The sequence below is a fragment of the Megalopta genalis genome, chromosome 13, assembly GCF_051020955.1.
Source record: "Megalopta genalis isolate 19385.01 chromosome 13, iyMegGena1_principal, whole genome shotgun sequence".
NCBI classification, from domain to species: domain Eukaryota; kingdom Metazoa; phylum Arthropoda; class Insecta; order Hymenoptera; family Halictidae; genus Megalopta; species Megalopta genalis.
The window spans coordinates 4,473,642-4,489,601 of NC_135025.1; the positions used below are offsets into that span (position 1 = coordinate 4,473,642).

General features: G+C 41.2%; 1 protein-coding gene across 19 annotated transcripts in view; it reads right to left on the reverse strand.

Moving 5' to 3' along the window:
• AMPdeam (AMP deaminase) overlaps positions 1-15,960 on the reverse strand; it is a 28,668-nt gene that overhangs the window by 9,731 nt on the left and 2,977 nt on the right. For 5 of the 19 annotated variants that reach the window (XM_076526171.1, XM_076526170.1, XM_033477091.2 and 2 more), the window contains one exon: positions 7,718-7,895. In XM_076526171.1, the coding sequence (XP_076382286.1) occupies positions 7,718-7,895 (178 nt within the window). Of the gene's footprint in view, positions 1-3,656; positions 3,767-3,849; positions 4,968-7,717; positions 7,896-8,663; positions 8,779-11,121; positions 11,374-13,251; positions 13,521-14,163; positions 14,982-15,960 lie in introns of those variants that run through there. The other 14 variants (XM_076526167.1, XM_076526165.1, XM_076526166.1 and 11 more) reach the window with 10 other exon arrangements.

Here is a 15,960-nt window from a genome sequence, read left to right on the forward strand (position 1 = left end):
CGCTGAAAATTTCTGCATTGGCTTTTTGGCCAAGCGAAACGGTTTGCTTCGGGTACGTCTTACGTGTAAATAAGGATGCGGGACGGATTACGGCTAGTGTGTGTCTCATCGATTTTGCGCTGACAATGAAGTCGAAGCTATATAGATGACACAGGGTGTAAAGATGTACGTTCGAGCTTGATTACTCTAGGTGTACTCCAACACCTTCTAATCTGTAATCCGTGAAAGAATGTTCGCGCAACATTGTCCTTAAGACAAGATCCTTTCCAAGGTCGAATTTTAATTATCGTTGCATTCTATTAATTCCGAAGAAATCACGGGTCGAGGATGGCCGGTCCCTCGGCGAAAAATTGTGGCGAACATCACGTTTAAATGGAGTCAGCTCGGATGACCTTAGAGTATGTCTTGCCAAGGCCATCGTTCTGAACAACTTTTCGCTGTAGATGTTAGTGTACCGGAATACACGTGTACACGTGCGTTAAAAAAGACACGTGTGATTCGAAATTCTGAAGTCAGTGAGAAATCGGCAACACTTAGTCGTCGCCACGGTTCCTGTAAATAGTCGTATCCTTGTGTCACCGCATCCAAAATCCATAGTGATAGTTTCGAGCCGTCGCTGATTCCATGGGAACGCTCTACAAGGTGTCCCAAAATTGTCTCGCCATCCGGAAGTGGCGGGTTCCCGAGGTCATTTGGAGTAACCTTTTCCTTAGCGAAAATGCGATCCGCGGCTTCGTTTGCGAGTTATTAGCGAAAAACTGTGACCAATGAGAGATCGCGTACGGCTGACGCCCCGCCCACGCGACCACTGCCGTTGCGTCAGACGGCCGGCGCTCCGAATGGCCAGTGTTTTTCGTTAATAACTCGTAAACGAAACCGCGGATCGCATTTTCGCTAAGGAAAAAGTTACTCGAAATTACCTCAGGGACCCCCACATTTCCGGATTACGAGACATTTTTGGGACAACCTTATAAAGCACTTCTACTCATAGGAATCGACTATCATTCGCATTGTACTGGAGCTCTGGGTGCTTTAGCGAATGGAACAACGTCGATTTATCGAAACAATGGCAATCAAGAAACAAGTCACTGTTGTTTTATACGCTTTATTTTGCGGCAAAAGCTGATTTACACGACCTATTTAAACGACGCTCGTCACTCTCATTGTATGCAGGCTGCATCATTGAGCCCGAGATTGAAAACATGATCTGAAAAGCTGTCTCTGTGTCGGCAGAGAAAGCGGAGAATATTATAGGCGAGAAAAGAACGAATAGACGAAACCCTAAAAAAATTGCGAATAAATCTGGGAAAAGGAAAATATATATTTTCTCGAGAAGGTAAAACATGCACCTGCATTTATAAAGAGTCGCAGCAGATCATCTTATAATCTCAGCGACACTTCGACGTAAACCCCCCTAACTTTCCCAAAATGGCGTAACATTTTAGCAAATTGTTATAGCAAATTAGCTATATTCCAGCGGATCCTCCAAAAGTCGACGAGTTTTAAGTATAAACGTTCTATTAAATGGTTAGATCCGTTCGACCTTGAGTAGTACGACCAAGATATCAACGAAGTCGCAATGACATTACAAGATCGCAGTGGCATCACACGGTCGCATCTCATTCTCTCATCATGCTCGTCCTTCGATGAAAATTCTCTAGGACGCAGCATCGAAAGATGCGATGCCGCTATCATTCCGATGACCGAATTTTGTATCGTTTTTGTAACGTGTATTAATCGGAGCTACCAGCTCGAGTCGCTTTTCACGAAAAAAGAATGCGGCACGTTGAGAAGCGGGGTGTTCGTGTTGACCTTGGCGCGACCTCGATCCCTTCGCTCAAGTTGAAACGAATGCGAACAACCGACAGAACTTTGATAACCTTCGAACTTTCGTCCGAAGGATTTCTTTGAAGAAGGCTTCGTTTCAGATATATTTTACGGTTCCGGGAAGTGTCTGTCTGTGTGTGCGTGTATGTGTCAAGTCGTTCAGGTTGCCGTTGCAAGTACCGATTCGTTGCGATTAGTTACGCGAGATCGGCCAACGAAACGAGGCTCGAACTTGCAGAACAAAACGGCCAGCGAAGATAGATAATTCACTGGTACAGTAATTTCTCCCTAATTCGCGCTCAGATCGCACACAAAAATGGACAATTTGGGAAGAGGGGATACGATAATTCGAGCGTCTCGTTTTTAGAGTTGTTGGCAATCGGCGACTATAAGAACGAGCTAAATTATATATAATATAATAATATATATAATATATAATAATAATATATATATAATAATAATATATAATAATATATATTACATATAATAATAATATATATATATATATAATAATAGTACGAGTCTGAATAATCGTATCTCCTCTTCCCAAATAGTCCACTTTTGCCGTTCAGAGTCTATGCGCGACTACTAGGCCAGGGTTCAGCGAGAACACACGGTAAATCAGGTACACTCCTAGCCGGGGATCTGCCACCGAGTCATTCGTAACACCTTCTTAGAACGCAATCTCTTAGATCATGCTGCGATTGCGTGTAGTAATCTTCTTTTACTTAAACATCTGCACATCTGCACATCTGCACTCGATCAACTTGTACAACATGGGAACACTTCAACAGCATTCCCTCTACGCCCAACGTCTAAATGAACTTTTCACACTCGAAAATCCCTATTCATACGGTCTATCGGTGTTCAAGTAGTTAAGTATTTAATCCGACCAACGCTTGTCTTGCGTCGGGTACGTCGTTGACGTCGTAACAACGTGCTCGATGATAGGGGACATAGTAAAAGTGTAACAGTAAACTCGCATACAAAATCGATCGATGATTGCACAAGCATCAAGAATTCTACCAGTTTATAGTCGCAACTGCGGATTCTATGTTACAACGGTTCTCTCTCTCTCTCTCTCTCGTTTATAGTCTTAATCCTAAAATCGTCAATGTAAAGCTCGAGTCGTGCGAAACCATGTAAAACGACCGTGCGAGCGTTTCGATACGTTTTACATTAGCGTAACTACGAAATTGTCGTTAGACGATGATTTCGAAAACGAGCATCGCGCAACGATTACGTCTTTGATCAACTATTTGTACACTCGCGGCGAGACTAAACAATGAGTAAAAGTACTAATTAAAAATTGCTGATGTAGGGCGCCGTCGGCGCCGAAATATCGCAGGCTTCGTCCGCGAAGGTTCGGGCCGTGAATTTCGAGCTGATTTGGAAAGCGATACAGTTAATTCTCCCTAATTCAGGCTCGGCTTGGACGCAAAAGTGTTGCTTTGAGAAGAAAAGGTACGATTATTTTATCTATTTATATATATTATATTATATAATATTATATAATAATACATATAATATATATTATATTATATAATATTATGTAATTATTAAAATATTATATAATAATAATAAATAATATTATATAATATAATATTAGCCGCCAGGCTCGAATAATCGTATCTCCTCGTCCCGAATTGTCGATTTTTGTGCACAAACTGAGCGTGAATTTGGGAGAATTTACTATTTATATAGAGCGTGGCTATAACTAAAAAATGAATAAGAATGAGAAACTACCACGATCAAAACTATATGACGTTTACTGGCAACATTACCCATCGAACAGTACGTGTAATCGTTAAAACCGCACTTCAATTTACCTCAAGAGTATCCTATTATCCCTCAGCCACCGTTTCGATTCATTCGCGCCAGCGAACATGTTACAGAATCCTTCTTGTCTCTTATCCTTACTTTTCTTGCATACACGGTGCTAACGTCAGACATACGAAACGCATCTTTAAACCGTCCCCACCTTGTCATAACATCCTACGTTACTACACAATTATTCCTTACTTGTTTATTTCGTAAGGCTCAAAATGAAAATAACATCGCTCGCATATCGTACTATTCATGTGTGCCTACGCCGCTTAAACGACTATAATATGTAAATCCCGACTCGTGTCGTTCCGTTTACCGAACTGGAAAATTCTTGCATCGAACTTAATTTTACGAACAGCTTGCCGGAATCGCGAGACACATTTTTTTTTTTCTACGAACCGCTGGAAAAAAAGGGGGGACCGAGGCCACCAGAAAAATTCAATTCGACGTTGTTGTTGTTCGAACGAACGTATTTGCAAACTAATATTCTACGCGTCCGTTCACAGCCATCGTTTCACCCTTACTGCAAATAATGAGAAATCGTTTGTCAACTTTCCACTCACTGTACCTCCACGCTCTACAACGCCCTACGCTCTACACGGTATTACGATTGCGACACTTTGTATCAACGAAACTGACCATTTTTTTTTGCGAACGATCTAACTGAAAATCGCCTCCGCTCTCCGCCAAGGCAATACACACTATCGGAGCATCGCGAATCAATGAGACCGTGGTAGCGCGAACATTTCTTTGCCACCGTTTCCAACCGACAAGAAGCTCGGGGTGCAATCGATAATTTCAGTTCCAGCAAAAACGATCGGTTGCTTCGAACATTTGGGAAATCCAGATCCGAGCTACTACGTTCGCTCGAAACAACCGACTACATGTACACCGAGCCGTGCAACCGGAACTGTGAATCGAAAGTAGATTTCGTTTGAACCGTCACGAGCGCGTAACAAAATGTTTCGAAGCCACGCGCGTACGGTTGAACAAATCGGTCCGATCTAGCGTCTAGAGTGCACAGAAATCCGGTTCACTTTCGATCTCGTCGACGACGATTGAAAAAAAGAGAAGAAAAGAAACGAAACGTTCGAGCGCCTACGAAGTACAGTGAACAGAATTCGCAAGCATGGAAAAAATATCTATGAATCCGCCGGACCGACTCACACGGCCTAGTCTCGGAAACACTAGCCGCGAGTTCGGATAAGGTTATCGGTAACTGATCGTCGATCCTGCGCTCGTCCACGGGCGTAATATTTCGTGGTCGTGGACCGGATATGATTGAATGCTCGCGTAGTGCATAACGCGGAACAGCTCACTTCGTGCCGACCGTCTCACGACGACTGAGACCGTGTAGCTCGGCGGCGACGCGATATAAAACAGCGACATAAAGCGGCGACGCGTCGCGGCGACACGACGCGGCGACCCTCAGGGCCGTCCGAGTCTAACCCCCCACCCTACCCCCACCCCGCGACCGAGCATCCTTGCTAACCTTTCTTCGGCGAGGTCTTCGCACGCCTCTATCCCTGGATAGAACTTACGATCACAACAGGTTTCTATTGTTTGTTGGAAAATACCTAACCGGACAATATGGTGGAATTTATCATCGCAGCTGCTTCAACGGATATCGCAGCCGATCGATAGCTTGCTGAGAAAAAGCTCCTCGATTCGAATCACGGCTCTGTGGCTTGCTCGGAAATTTCGTTAGAGGGTGAATTGTATTCTTACTTTTCAATTATGATTGATTATTAATAATAATGAATATTATATTAGCACATCGACGGCCGCGGCGAAAAGATCTCAAAAATGTCATGGAATTCAAGTATTTTAATCGATTAAATTAAACGTGCAAAGCGTATATAATAATTGTCAAAGTGTCAATTGTAATAATAAATAATAGATATTATTGTTTAATTGTAATCTTGAAAAATATGCGACGCATTTTAGAACACGGATCGCACACAGTAAATTCTCTCCGATTGTCCCTCAGCTTGTAAAGAAGAATGGACAATTTTAGTTTACAAGCTGAGGGACAATTGCAGAGAATTTGTACTGTATTAGGGAATTTCCTCGGATCCTTTCGTTGTAAATCGTGGACGTGGGGAAAATACGCGAAACGTAGGTTCTTCGTACAAATAAAAAGACAAATAATTTTCTACCTCGAGCGATGTTTTCAACTGAAAGGAAAATCGTATTGTGCACGTGTCGCGCAATTTGTATACTCTAAATAATTGCTCAATTATTCGATTAAAAGGGAACGTTGAATGCTGGGCTCTTCAAAACGAAACGCAAGCAATCGAATTCATCATTTTTCAGCGATCATCATTAATAGCAATCGAGATATTTCGGTGACTTGTTTGAAACCCTGTACAAGCACCCTGTCCTCTACGAAGGCGTACAAATCGATGCACCAGCACATACTTAATTTTCGGAAGATTCCTTTATGCTCGTACGTATGTGTAAGAGAACGCCACAGCATTTTGCCGCAAACGACTACATGTAGTCGTACGTATATGAAAACAGGTTACTAGGTTATCTGGAAGAACTGCGAACTACGTTAGCTCCTTTGGCTTATCAGCCATCTGCCTACGTGTTCACGTTTCTTGTCTTTTTTTTTGTTTTGGAAAAATTCTGAACATATTTAATTCTATAATTCTACAACCATAGAATGTAAGGGTGTTCCAGAGAAAAAGAACGTTCAATAGAAAATTCACACGCAATTGCAATTCGATGCAAAATTCAGATAAATCAGTCATAGTCAGTGTTGCCAGGAAATATATGATGCGAGGGGAAATCTATTTGCAACCTTTCGCCGTGCCCCGTAATTGCAAACAAACTTCGAGTAATGGAGGGGTGAGGGGATGCCGGGAGTAAGCGATTTCTTGGCACGACGTAAAGGGGTTAAAAGAGATCTCCCCTCGCGCCGTACATTTCCTGGCAACACTGGGCATGACAATGTATATGCTCGGAGTCTAGAACAGCGATGGTCTGGAATGTGCTGCACAGTGCTGGAAGGGAGAACCAAATGAGACGGCGACATTACCATTGGAATCCATTGGCATCATCCAATCCCGTTTTTGATGCCCCTGCATCACTCTGCAGCACATTCCAGGCTACCTCTTTGGTCTGAAATTGTCCTCTCTCCAATTGTCTCTCAGCTTCTAAAGAAAAATGGACAATTTGAGAAGAGGAGATACGATTATTCGAACCTTGCATCTTGTTTTTATAATTGTTCACAATTGGCAACTATAAAAATGAGCCCTAAATTGTCCATTTCTTGTTTACAAGCTGAGGGACAATTGGAGAGGCTTCACTGTACTCGGTTCTCCAAGAATTGGCAGGAAAAGCAAACGAACTGTTCTAGCGGCCCCTAAAAGGGGCCCCGCACGTCCCAAAATGATGGCATTTCCGGGAAATGAGAGATTCCTGAGATCATTCGAAGTAACACTTTCCTTAACAAAAATGCAATCCGTAACTCCGTTCACGAGTTATTAATGAAAAACAGTGACTGTGACATGGCGCAGAGTAAAAAGATGATCGTTCAAAATGGCCGACATTGCGTCAGGCTTGAAGTTCAAACCTTTAGACGTTGTCCACTTATATCCAACTATCGATCACCGTAACGTGCGAACGTGATTTTTGACATTTTTATAAAAATAACGACGTGTGCGTGTTGTTCCAAAGGTTGCGAAGAGAGAATTAAAGTGTAATATAGTGGGAATACATCTTCCCCACATACATCTAAAATCTACCGCCGGCGTGCAGTTGTTTACACTTCCTGCCAATTCTCGGGAAACCGTGCAAAGGTCTATAGCTGCAGCCTATAGTCCTCCAACCATGGAAGCAGAAAGCCTGCGCGATGTTCATGCGATCGGAGCCAACACGGCTCCGAAGCTATTGTCTGCCGAATGACAAGCACGGCGCCAACTTTTGGTGCTCCTCGGTCGAGGGGGCCCAAAGTCTGGCCTCAGACGCGTGCAACGTTCGCCTCTTAGTTTGGACTTGGCGAGCACATAATTAGTTCATTTGTATGAGCAATAATTCGCACAGCAGTCTCGCTTACTTGACAGTCAGTTGCCTTTGTATCAACAGTTTCTTCTCGATTTGTTCAATTGGAAATTGCGGCACTTCGTAGGGAGCTGAAATTTCGTTCGGCAATTCCTGCGGCGCCAGCCTCAACGTTGATCCGCCAACTGCTCCTGTTACGCTACCTTCCAATCCAAACACTGGACTCTCGCTGCCTGCAATCAAGACGATTTCGAATGCATTATTGAAATTTTTCGTGTTGACGGTGCACCGTCGGGGATTCGTTGCGAACAAATACGATATAATATGTATGTACTGACTCGTGTTTGATTAGTAAGTTATCTTTATTAGACTATCAATCTAAATTAGTTAGAACCTATTTGATTGATATGCTTGAACGATATGCTTCACGTCGTTAAACATTTCAATGCGCAGTAAATTCTCCCGGATTGTCCCTGAGCTTGTAAACGAAAATGGACAACTTGGAAGGAGGGGATACGATCATCCCTCCTTCGATAATTTTAAATTCTTCTCCCGTTTTAAATGCAGAAAATGTTTTCAGTCAGGTGTACCATAATTAAATGAAAACTAGAAACAAGAACAATTCTTCGCCAGATCAGAACACGCTGCAAATTTACCACCTGTCTCATTGTCATAAATATAGCATAGTTCAATTGCTGTTAACTGCAGTGTCACACAATTGCAACTTCATTCGTACAACATTTATTATATCTATACTTATGTAAATTATTTATATCTACACTTATACTTATATAAATCATCTATATCTATATTTATATTTATACAACATTAATTATGTATTTATTATATGGCCCCGATGTGCCAGTTATTTTTTTTTTTAAATCATCTCCTATCAGTTTAATTCAGCGTTGAAGCCACGTCTCTCTCTTTGTCCTTTTATATTGTAGCAACGAGAAATCGTTAACCCGATTTAAGTCTATAGAATAAACTCGAGTAATTACCGTCGTTCTTTGCCTCGCTCGTTTTCTGCAACCATTCCGTCACGGAATTCTGTTTGCATCCGCTCAAGTATTCAGTATCATTGTCCAGTACCATCATCTGAACCGTTCCACGCGACTGAAAAGATATCCCATTCGGAAGTGATCGAGTTGGCCTAAAGCTTATCCAATTGATCAAGCTTGTCTGTCGATCGTCTGTTGCAATTGCGCACTATTCTACGCTCGCGACGCTGGAGCAGCGGTTACTCTAGTTAATAATTGCAACTGCTACGGTAGATTGGAGGTAACGTAGGGTGCGAGCGATAACAGGATCAATTGCAATTTCTTTTTCTTTTTCTTATTTGGCGAATCGGGTGAACCCCGCCGAAGAGAAAGTAGAAGAAAACCGATAGATACAGTAGGAAATGCTTTAAAAATTCTCTTGTTCAATTATAATCGTTATTTGAACATTGTAGAATATACTATGTATGTATACAAATATATAACTGAATATACACCTAAATATTTCTCTTAATTTCCTCGTTATGGAATAACATTCTTCCATTTAACGCTTCGTTTTTGAGAAAACTGTGTTCGAAGATACGTCAAGTCCACGTGGCTTCTTAGTACGACGACAAGTAGAATTGGTATGCCATGGCCAGACGTGTCACTCTACTCCTACGGTATTGTCTCTTCTCAGCCAAATTTTTCTCAGAAACAGAGCCTCAAGTGAGAAAATGTTATTCCTTTTCTACGACCTATTTTTACATCTGGAATTACATCCCATGGTTACCATTGCACCGTGGTACTGACAATTCTTCCTAATTGGCGCTCAGATTGTGCACAAAAATGGACAATTTGGGACGAGAAGATATTATTATTCAAACTCGCACTATTATCATGATAATAATAATATATATAAATATTAATAATAATATTATTGGTATATTATATTTGTTATTATACTATATATTATTATTATTATACTATTATTCAAATTCGCACTATTATTATTATTATAATAATATATATAAATATTAATAATAATATTATTAGTATATTATATTTTTTATTATACTATTATTCAGCTCATGTCTATAGCAGCCGATCGTCAACAACAATAAAAAGAGGCCGCAAGACTCGAATAATCGTGTCTGTTTTAAGTCCGCGTTTTAAGTCCGTTATCTATCAAATATTTCATATATTCCATTGACCGCGCCGATAACCGCTAAACTTATCCTGACCCGCATTCGACAGATTCACCAAATTCTGCGTAAAAATACTGACAGAGAATCGAGATCGATGATTCCGGGAGTTCAGTTAAATTCGATTAGCCTGCACCTATACACGATCTTACCATCCCGTCCCGACATTTTCACCTTTCAGCGTGTACATTTAGATTCACGCTGCAGTCCCACTTAGCAAGGTCACTGCGTAAAAACGCGTCCGAAACGCTCGCCGAAAAGTATCCAATTCCGTAAATCATCGGCAGCTTAATTTGGAGATGATCCAAAGCCTTGTAACTGCGTCGACGACGCGACGCGGCGCGCGTCGTTAACGTTTCGAACGGGCGGCGCGTATCGCAGTTCAGTCGTTTACGTACTTTTCCTGGCTCGGAAATAACTACCTATTCATGGTAGATAAGATACGATAGGTGAGGTTCGACTGACAAACGAGCTACATCGGTCACGGTTTTTATTTTACTGATTACCATTTTCAATATACAGTTACGTACTTCCAAAAGTATTCGGTCACCAGAGAGCGAGAGAGACTGGACTTTTTTATCTTACGATCAATCGTCTCGGTTAATTGGAAAAGAAATGATATTCTAATCGATGCTTCTGTCGCGTATAGCTTGTCATACAAGGCGGCCGTCTAAATAAATTTCGTCATCTGGCGAAATTATTTCAAGAAACGGTCCAGCGATTTGGCCTCCAAAAGCGCGCGACCACACGCCTCCGGATTATCTTATTTATTTTATGTTGACAATTCGAAATAGCCGAGAGATCAAAAATAGTTGTAAAATGTGAATGTACATTGTTTTCCATCCGTTAAAATAATTACAGGAAGATCGTTGTATACAAGTTTCGCTGTCCAAGACAAATTTTGCGTTCATCTAAGCAGATAAAAAAATACAATAAATACGATAAATATATAAATATAAAAAATCTGGAAGTTACTTTTGAGAAATGCTCGACTGTAGGAAGCCCGGTGAAGAACGTAGTTTTCGGGGAAAAATATGGGCTTGCACGTAATGCTACAGAGATTGCTATAGGGAGCTAAGATTTGCGCATAGATGCTACAGTAACGCTGAAAAAAAACAGCTATCCTACAGGAAGAAGCTCCAACCTACTGTACAGCGAGAACGCAGCATTGTCAATAGACAAAATATACATAGAACATGATACTATAGTAAACGAACACAGGCGATCGACCAGCTCGAAATACTCGTGTCTCGTAACGCTGATAAATAGGTATGTACCAGGCGTTCTCACGTTTCGAAACACAAGTTTTTTCCACACGTGCAACGTCGGCACGGAACACAAAGCACAAAACGCACGCGGACGATGTTCGACCGATAACGAACCCGAACAACGCTGAATAGAGCGAACAGAGTGAACGGACACCTTGGTAAAACACGCGGCACAATATAAATGCCGGTAACTGTAAAATCAGCAAGGCGGGTCTAGTTTGTTATAATTCTTGAGAGGGCACTGACCACTTTAACTGGTCGCAAGTATCGAGCACACTGGCTGTGGCGTAGAGCTGCCACTTGATAGAGATCGTAGAATCTACATACGTATGCACGGCACCCACGCGCGTTCGCTCGCGTGTTTACTGTACACGTACGATCGTACGTGCCCACTGACGAGCCCGCTTTTTGCAACTGGCGTCAATGCATTTCGGTTCTGGCCAAAAGTCAATTTTTCCAAAGTTCGACAGATCCAAATAAATTCTTTTTGCTATTACGTAATACGGTAATGTCTCTCTAATTGACTGTCGGATTGTCCACGGAAATGGACAATTTGGAAAGAGGGGATACGATTCATTCGAGTCTTGCGCCTCGTTTTTATAATTACCGATTCTCAGCAACTATAAGAACGAGGCGCAAGACTCGAATTAATCGTGTCTCCTTCTCCCAAATTGTCCATCTTTGTGCACAATCCGAGCGTCAATTAAGGAGACATTACTGTAATCCTTTATTGATTGCAAGTTGAAAAATTTTAGATGATTTTGTGATGAGAAGACATTTGTCTTTAAGAAGGTGTGCTTCGAGTATTTAATCCGGTTTTAAGCATCGTTTAATTCATACAATGTGAAATTTGGAACATTTAAAACTTTGAGGACGATGTCATTGAGACAACGAATTAATAGCAAATTTAAAAAAAAGTAATAAGTATCGGAGTGTCTTTATACGAAAGCTTAAACAATTGCTAAGATTTCATGTTACAGAACATTTTTACATCTACATTGAAGTACTTTTCCCTTGCTACAAGCTTCTTAGAAAAACAATTAACTTCTATTTATCACCGGCCTTGATAAAATAATTATCGCCACAATTCAATTAGTGATAAGAAAAATCAATTCACTTGAAAATCGTAATGAACTCAACGATGACAGAAATATAACGATAAATGTGTCACTCGTTCCGGCAATCAGAAATCTCCAACAAGAAGAAAAAACGGTAGAAAAAACTGATAGCAGTGAACTGATTTAGAAAGAAAAAAAACTGATTTTAGTGAACTAACATTCTACCTTGCGCTTGTTTCAAAAGCGTAAAAAACGAGTTCGTCTACAACGTATTTTTCTGCAACTGTATTACACGTTTCGATAAGATCCAGGTCGAAAGGTTACACATCAGCCGCTTTAACTTGTTTTCCCGGCCGCGGTGTTCTTTATCTCGATGCTTAGTTCGAGCTGTCGAGGCTGGCTCGAATGACAATGGGATTAACAATTTCGAAAGGAAATTGTGAAGCGTAAGAGCATCGAAGTAAAATTTTCAGCACGACTTCAGCTAGACTTTGTCTACTAGAAACTAGTTTATCCTAGGTCCCCAAAAAAATATGCGCCGTTTAGCTTGGATAAAATATCCTGAAAATTTGCGAAAATTTTCAAATTATTTGCCTTTAAATTTATTCGCGATATCTCGTTAATTTCAACAGCCTGCGTCCTAGGATCGTTCAGCTGAATTCGATGGCCCACGAACTCTCGGACGTGAAATACTAAGCAACCGTTTCACCCATTAATATTACAAGCCAAAGATGGACGATAAGGAACAGCTGTGGATTTGTGAAGTGACCGCTCGCTAACAGTATATTTGCACGCATTAAAGGCATCGTTCAAAGCCGGTTGAGGAAGACTAGTTAAAAATAAACCTCCGCAGTCATACATACATGCTCATTTTCCGCGAAATAAAAGGAGGTTTTATTGCGAATAAAGCTAAAATTGATCACTGACTAAGTCCGTGTCTTGTGAACAAGCACATACCTATATTTGCAGCGAAGAAATTTATCGTTTTCAAAAAAATTGTTGACACCGGATTAATAGACCGTAGATCGTTTAATTCGCGCATCTATCCAGTTATTTCAATATTTCGAAAATGTCTTCTCACCTGTTTTCTGCATATGCGATTTCGTGGCTGATCTCCGCGATAATTCACACATACTTGAACGCGCGTTAATTGCAAAAACCACGGGAAACCTTGACAATAGTCTTTCCGAGATTTTCCAGGATAAGAACAATGTTTCAGGAATAAAATAGAAATGTCTGGTACACGTTGCAATAAACAAATCGACGATAAATCGCACGGAAGTGACGGCACGCTATCAGTCCTTCGATCACGTTTCAACGAGATAGCATATTGTCTGACTAACTGAAAAGCTCAATTAACTCCCACGAGACGCACCTGTCGTCTTCCTGCATTGCGTCATGATCGCGCGGATAAAATGTGTCGTTTATGCAGCTGATAAGATATCGTATTTGGCGTGAAAAATTTCGTGTCCGAACGGCAATATATTTTCACGGAAGAACGTTGAATTTTTTCTTTAGAAACAGACAATAAACGCTATATTAAACTATAACCTGTTATCATTTCATCGAACAATTTCTTTATCTTGAAATGTGCGAGATAAAAACACAATGAACACATTTCCACTATTATCGCTATTTTTGGAATTACTCTGGTCTCTCGGTGAAACATAATTACTCTATTCTCATCCCCAAACATTTAGGCAAATTGCTTCAGGATATTCTCTCTCAAGACATTATCGAAATTTGTACACAATGTTTTCGTTCATCAAGTAAATTTTCTCAGATTTACAATCAGTTTTGTGTATGTATATAGCAGAATTAGTTTCTAAAGAGAGATTTGGCAAACGTATCTTTTAGAATAATTACAGCAAAAAAATATACAATGTACCAACGTAGGACTAGCATAATTCAGAATAAACGACAATAAGTGCTATCTGTTATGACCCAACGAATAAATTACGGCGGAAGCTGTTGGAATAAAGAATAAATTTACCTTCGTCCTCAGAGTCGACAAGGAAATTCGGTACACGCAGGTAAAGGTCATCCCACGTCGGATTCACTCCTCTGCTTGACATTTTTCCAACGTGGTTAACGCCCGAATTAGTCGAACACTTGTTCGGTAATAACGCTACCGACTTGGAGGAACGATTCGGTCAGCACTGTTCGGCGGCTTCGTTTGAAATTAGGGAACAACCAGAAATTGGAATCTGAACCGTAGCACGGTCGTTAATAACTGAGTTTAATAGTCCGTCGTCGAGCTAACTATAGTTAGCTGGCCGCTGTTATGACACGCACGTGCTAATTGCACTACTTAACATTCGAATAAATACCGTCGGAACCTTGCGCGGTATTTTGCGCACGGTATACTAAACCTCGCTGCGCTCGGAAACTTGTGATTAGGCGATTAGGGTATTGACAGTTGCTCCGGTGTGCTTACGATGCCGTTAGAGAAATTCATATCCGACGGAAAACTACTCGACGGCGAGGCCCGACCGACGAAACACGCGTGCGAAACATTCGTAGCGTTTAACGGGCACGATGCAACGACCGTCGAAGGCCGTCGAAGATCGTCGAATAAGTTAACAGAGACCGACGAACGAAACGTTGTTGCAAAGCGTGTACAAGTGAAATTGTTTCTATTCGCGTAACGACGAACTTACGGACGGCCTAGCAAACCGTGCACGAGTGGCCAGCAAACCTTCGTACGGTGGCAAAAATACTATTCAGTTCGAGAGAAGAGAAGACAGTGACGTCGAAAGCAACAAAGATGTCGGCTCTTTGCCAATTTTCAAAAACGTTGTCCGCCGCTATTGACATCAAGCACGCGAGAACTTCGCACTTGCACAGGGTGCAAGCTCGCCGTCTTGCATCACTATCTTCCATTCACGTTTGTATTATTCTCGTCCGCGGCGGTTAAATGTTGCTCGAGAGAAATTCAATGATCTCTAGAATATTCGCTTGAACGGTGGCTGCGAGACTCGCTTTCGTTGCTGGGAAACTCTGGCCGACACCATGCAAACACGTGTCGAAGCCTAAGGTCATAGTAGCTACCCTTTCCTAAACGTAAGACGCAGCACGGTCACATAGTGTATTTTTTAGTTTGAAATATTATGAAATATCTGTTTGTCTACTTTATTAATAGTAGTCTATATATACGGTCGGTGTGGAAAGTGTTCGTACAGTGACCAATTCAAGGTGAAACTGCACACGTATGTCCACACGCCAGTAATTAATTTTATGAGGAAACAACGATTGATGAATATTCTCAAACGTTTGTAGAATACATTTTGTATTGTAAACAGAATTCTATTTCCCTTCGGCATCACGAAATACAGTTCGTCAAAGAAATTAAATATTTAATGGTTCAATCATTTGTGGGATTACCAAATTGATCGTTAGAATGTTCATACCATATTCTCTCGATTTTGCACTTATTCTACATTTCAGATTTAATGTAAAAAAAATACTGCATCCCTTTACCTCGTTCCTATCAAAAGTTTTTCGATTTTGACACAACTTTTACATTTAGCCCCACTGTGCGCCGCGTCGCATTCGGAAATGCCAGAGAAGTGTTCTCAAGTGGTGAGAGAATAGTGGAGAGGAAACATTAGAAACGGGGGTGAATGAGTCTTCTCATGGGTTCCTCTCCCTCATTCCACCACTTATGAGCACTTCTCTGGCATCCCCACCATCCTGCCGGCGCCGCACGGTGCCACGAAATCCAGCTTATCTCTCTGGCTTTGTTACTAACAACTTTTACGTGAAATATCTCTCGAAAGCCATAAGCCGT